Source organism: Lissotriton helveticus, chromosome 5_1 (assembly GCF_964261635.1).
Source record: "Lissotriton helveticus chromosome 5_1, aLisHel1.1, whole genome shotgun sequence".
NCBI classification, from domain to species: domain Eukaryota; kingdom Metazoa; phylum Chordata; class Amphibia; order Caudata; family Salamandridae; genus Lissotriton; species Lissotriton helveticus.
The window spans coordinates 1,482,593,508-1,482,599,507 of NC_136065.1; the positions used below are offsets into that span (position 1 = coordinate 1,482,593,508).

A 6,000-nucleotide genomic window follows, 5' to 3' on the forward strand; every position below is an offset into this window, starting at 1 on the left:
TTGATGGGGATCGTAAAGCTAGCCGTGGTGGTTATATAATTTATTACTGCTGTACGGTGTAAAATGTCCTCCTTTATTGCCACGTTCAAGAAACATTTTTAAAATAAGGGTTACTCAGAGTGTGGCCCTCTGGACCTTTACAAGTGTCCTCCCCATGAAAACAAACAGCTTTGTCTCGACGTTAATGATGTCATGACGAGAGTCCACCATCTTAAATTGGGACAACAAACATTGAAAATCGTAACTGTAGCAATTTTCTCAGTGCATAACACGAAAAATCAATGTAAATAGTTGTGGTCACGATTCTTTTTGTGTGGCGGCAGCAGGGGTGAAATCAGGCGCCCTTGGAAAACAGCCTCCAACATTTGACCTTGGTCTTCGAATGCACAGCAAATGTAACGTGAGAAAAACATGATTTACAGCCCTGTTTACAGAAACAGCCACGGAGCAACAGAAAACATTCAGGGTTTTGTTCAAATGCTCTTATGAAAAGGAACAAGTAGTCCCCAAACAGATGCTACAATGGGTCGAGAGGTAAGGTACAAAAACTGGGCACTGCTTCATGGGAGCAAACAACTGAAGAAAAGGAGGGACTAAGAGAAAGGCTTAACCACTAGCAAGCAAGGATTTTTAAAGGATACTGAAACAGACAAATGAAGGTAGTGGGCGGGCTATGAGCCCACAAAGAAGTATACATGTATGTACTCAAGTATACAAGAGGTCTTGAGGGTTCAAACTAAAAAGTAGCGTTTGAAAAGCAAGTAGTGGTAGAACAGAAGCGAGCCAATAAAAAGATCGTCATGGGTTGGGAATTCCTATTGCCTAATGCCCTGGAAATATTGGTTTGCGTCAATGACATCAAGTTTTTGTGCTTATATTTTCCTTTGGACAAGTAGCCCCAATCCCATACAGCACAAACCCATTAGCCGCCAGATCACATTACAACATTATGGATCCGTGAAAAAGCATTGTCTGCGGATGAATTAAGGTTTGTATCCATATGGCAAGGTTGTTAGAACTTGTATTTATGGATCATTAATGCTGCGTCTTTATTAATAGGGAGAGCGCTTGTGGTGAACTACTGTGAGCTCAGCTTGTACTACTGACAGTATTTCCGGTATAAAAATGCATACACATTTAACAATTTGAGACTACCATTAATGCTATCAGAATGCTCTTTGATTAAATGCTTGCAGAAGCCTAAAAGCAATACTGATGACTCTTTGCTTTAAAAGTGAAATGTACGAAAAAACATACCAACTAATAAAAAAACATCATGCTAAACTACGCAATTTTAGGTACCTTTTTTGAGGCATTCTATAGTAAAATGTATTTGATGAAAACTAGAATTTCCACCCCAAAAAAAATAATAAATAAATAAATCAATAATGGAAAATAAGTGCAAAACCAATTTTGATACAGTTATGGGAAACATGAACAAGCATTGGCAAAGACAGTTGTTGCCAGCCTTTAGGTTTTGTCAATGTGTGTTTTTTTTTCAAAACATTAGTTTAAAGAAAACGTCATTGTTGTGGGAGCTGCCGGGCCCTCACCAATGCAACAAAAACATTGGCTAAAATCAAAAATGTTGTTGGTGTTATAAAGCACACACTATCATAGTAGTCCATATAAGTGAAGGAAACAACATTGTGTGCAGATACTATATATCTATAATCTACTGCAATGGTCACTAGTAGGTAGTTATAGTTAGGACCATGTTTTTATAGAAAAGGAGTTTTCGACTTGCCAATATCTTTGGTGCTGTTTGACGAATCTTCACAAAATTTTCCCAAAAGTGTCATCGACTTATTGTGCATGCAAAGTTTCAGGGTGATCCATCAAGCGGGGGCCAAGACAAAAGGGGGAGGGGGTCGAAAGAAATATGATTTCCCATGTTAATTCCCATAGGAGGTTGAACACGACTGAGTTGCACCAAATTTGATAGGAAGATACATTTTGGTTCAGTTATCAGATGTAAATCTGTTCAGTAGTTGTTGAGAACTTTAAGGGAAATCAAATAAGGATACCTGGACGGAGACTAAGCACAGATCTAATAGGGAGATCTGATTGACTGCCAACACTTCAACCAGGAAGTGTTGGCAACCATCTGGGGGAGGGGGGGGATTGAGGAGAGGGCGCTTGTTTTGAATACAGCCCCAGGTATTTATTTAGTTTAAAAAGGAGGAGGCACATAAAGCTCACTGAGCCCCAGGGACCACCTCCTCCCAGGCGCTAAAGAGATTATGGAAGGTGAAGGGGAACATGAAGACCACCACCTCCCCAGGGTCAAATAACACCCACAAGTAAATCCCCCACAGAGGTACTGGTCAGACAGAGGCCCGCCCTCTTTCTCAAGCACTCGGCAAACGCGCCTCCTGGTGAACTATTCCTTGTGGTATGAAGTCCCCTTGGCTGCTAAGGGTCGTAGGGGGTCAAGAACTTCTATAGTTGCCACAGCTACGTCCCCCACAGCGGGATTGCTCAGTCCTCATCAGAGGAACGTCCCCATTCTCAACCAGTCTGCAAACGCGCCTCCTGGCGCACTACTGGTTGGGGGATGAAGTCCCCTCGGGTCAAAACCCTTACTGTTGCCACAAATCCCCCACAATAGTAGAGCAAAGGAACACCACAGACCGCCCTTGCTGCTGACGTGGGTGAGCAGTATAGTATCAGTCCCATGTGGCGGCCATCATTTTCTCAAGCAGTACAAGTGTAAGTGGTGTCTATTTCAAAACAGGATATTGAATTTTAATACAATTAACACAATACTGAATACCTCTAAGAGATACCAGAAAGAGGGGACAAAGGCACTTTTCTTTTCTCCAAGGAGGGTGCATTGCACAAACAATGAGGACTGTCAGAACAGGTGTCTACATACATTTGAGACGTTTGGCCCAATGCCCCTGGCATGATGATGATGATTCCACATAGAATAAATAAAAACACACCTGATCTGAACTCCAAGAAATGACATTAAAAGGGATTGTAATGGCATTAGAGAGATGGGTATCACAGCTGGGAAAGAAATTCATGCACTCCCAGACAACAAATTCAAAATGTTATCAACGATCCTCAGGGGGACAGTGCATAAACACTCAAGTGTCATGGATCATTGACTGGAACTTTCGGAAAAAAGCAGCAAGGGACAGGAACCTGCACACCTTGGAAGTCTCAGAAGTAGATGGTTTTATTTGTATGCATATACGAAACCCTGGAAAGTGGAGAAGTTTGAGAGAAATCTGGCTGGATATGTGAAGAGGTGTTTTAGGATTAAATGGCAAACGCTGCTGGCGAAGTTCAGAATACTTCTTTTAAAGATGAGAACACTAAACATTGTGTCCTGGAGACACTGTCTTACAAGAGACAAATAAAGCTGGAAGGCAACTTCATTTACTTTTTTTCAGACTTTTTTTTTTTTAAAGGAGAACACTCATACTGATCCAGTAATAGTTCTAAGCAAGAAAAGTGCATGCAAAATTACTACACATGTTAAAGTTTAATGCTGCAATAGGTGCTTATTCTAGAATACAACAGAAGTCCACAAACTCCTTGCCTCATTTTGGGGGAGGGGTATAGGAGGAGCATTAGGAAGAGATACCTCCATCGATGTCAGACATCTATTAGGCAAATCTCACCTCTCATAGGGTCCCATGGGAAATATAGGCGAATTTTTGATACGTGGAATTCATATTGTCCATGTGTTATAAGAACTGTAAATACAAATTTGATGCACATGCTGAGCAGCGACTATTGCAATAATCGAAGCAAGGTTCTAGACACAGACCACTCCCGAACCTGCACATGCCAGAGTTGTGATTTTCTGGAGTGCACCCATCCCCTACATTCATCAGTCCACTCTTACATGGCACATTTCTAAAAGGCTGACCATCTGAATTAGATCCTTCCTTCTCCCCTTTATCCAGTTGCCTCTGGCCCCAGTTTAGCACTTTCTGACCGTCAATTATTTTTTGTAGATTTATATAGCGCAAAATGGACCCGAAGGTATTGGAGCGCTTTACATGAGCATCAGTTACGTTACACAAGGATACAATCATTTTTTGGTAGGCATGGGAAATGAAGTGATTTGTCCAGAATCACAGGAAGTTGAGTCGTCGCCGATGCTCGAAGCTGAGCAGACACCGAGGCTCGAACCTGGGGGCATATTTACAAGGGTCAAATCTGGGCTTTTTTTGCTTTTTTTAAAGCCAAAAATGCAGAGATAAAAATATTGCCCTAGTTTAGTTACAAGAAGGTGCTAACATGCATTAGCGCATGTTAGCACCCTTTTTTCCGACACCTCCCTTTGCATCTCTAATGAGATGCAAAGTGGGCGTCACTAGGCAGTACAACCTTGTAAATATCGCCGATATGCACATCACGATATTTACATGGTGGCCCACGCATTTTAGCAGACGTTAGGTTTGGCCGAAAACTGCTGTTTTCGCCAATAACTAACGTCTGTTAAAATCATGACAACCCCCCCACCTAACATGGGGGGTGGATTCTTGTGTTACGACCACATGGCCGTATCAACAAGCATATCGCCATTTTGCAAGGAACAACGCTGGAAAACCAGCGATGTTCCATGCAAAACGGCGATTACCCCGCTATTGCTGGAATTTATATTGCCATTGCGCTATGCGTTGTAAATACAGCGCAAGCATGGCGATAAATATTAAAGCGCTAAGCCCGCTTTGCGAAATTTTACGCAGTCTGTTGTTAATATGCCCCCTGGTTTCCAAACTACAAAGTCGGCAGCTCTGGCCGTTAGGCCAGAACGTGTCATTAGGCTGCTGATAAGAGTCTTGCAATGCTCCTCTGTCTAACGTACAGGATACCCTGCTCCTACTCTGAGCACTGAACCACATGTGGCCTACTGTAGTTAAGGAACTCCAAAACGTTCTGTTCTTACAGACACATTAAACCCTCTCTATTTTGAGCTCTGAACTTTATCCCGGTTGTTTCCCTCACAACTGCCTTCTCCGGACCTCACAACACTGCTGTCATTACTACACTTAAAGCTCTACCCACTAGTGCCCTCCGAACTACTTCTTTGAACGCAGCTTTAGCCAATCGTGAGGCCAGTTCACGCTAAACATTCACAAGAACTAAGGTATCCCCATCACTCACCCGAACTGAGAGCCGCCCTGGACAACATGTCTGCAAGTTTCCGTAGTGCCGCTGTCACCACCGGCCGCTCAGAAACCTCTCTGTGTCCTTAGTGTCCCTGAGCAAGCCGGCCAAGGAGAGACAAGATGGCTGCTATCTAAATCCATGGACATAGAGAAAGGACGATCCGGCTAAAAGCGCCTCTTCGGAGGATATATGTTGAGTTGCCATGTTGAAGTATGTTCTCTGACATTGAATTCAGTTATACAGGAACATAGTGATTTATAACACCGCTTACATTTCAGCTATATTCGTTTTCAAAACAAAGTATAACAAACGATTTTATCTATTAAAAAAGAGAATGTCAGTTTTGTTAAAAATTGAAAAAAAGCTCTTCGGGCAGTGAGCTTTCGTATCGACCCCACTTTTGAATCGTCGTACCTCTTTCTTTTGGATCATCGTTTCTCTTTCTTTTAGTGCATTAGAATATACTACAGCGATTCCGGGAAAAAAATATGAACCCTAGGGAGACATATGTACAGTGAAAAGCGGGATCCCTGTTTTAGGGGAACCATTCAGGACATTAAAATTGAATCTAGAGAAAGAAGAAGGATGGAAACTAGTAAATTGTATTGTAAGTCTTAGCAAAATGGGATTTGTTTCTTATAAAACAGATATCGTAATGTTTAATTTTAATAATGCTATTTTGTGAGCAATACAAATTAATTCATCTCAAAAGAAGATCGAGTATAATTCTTGTTTGCTGGTGAATTTCAGCACTGCAGATCAAACGTATCCTGAAACATTACATAGCTGCCAAGTTTTCCCATTGCTTATGTGTGACATCATGGTTTCAATGTACTTATGTGTGACATTCCACTAGCAAATGTG

At 41.8% G+C, this 6,000-nt stretch overlaps 1 protein-coding gene across 1 annotated transcript in view; it reads right to left on the reverse strand.

The window, feature by feature from the left end:
• Window positions 1–5,275, reverse strand: part of ATP5PB (ATP synthase peripheral stalk-membrane subunit b) — a 96,799-nt gene extending 91,524 nt beyond the window's left edge. The window contains exon 1 of the mRNA XM_078644481.1: window positions 5,131–5,275. Coding sequence (XP_078500607.1) covers window positions 5,131–5,158 — 28 coding nt within the window. The 5' untranslated portion in view covers window positions 5,159–5,275. The remainder of the gene's footprint in view (window positions 1–5,130) is intronic.
• Window positions 5,276–6,000: the final 725 nt, after the last annotated feature.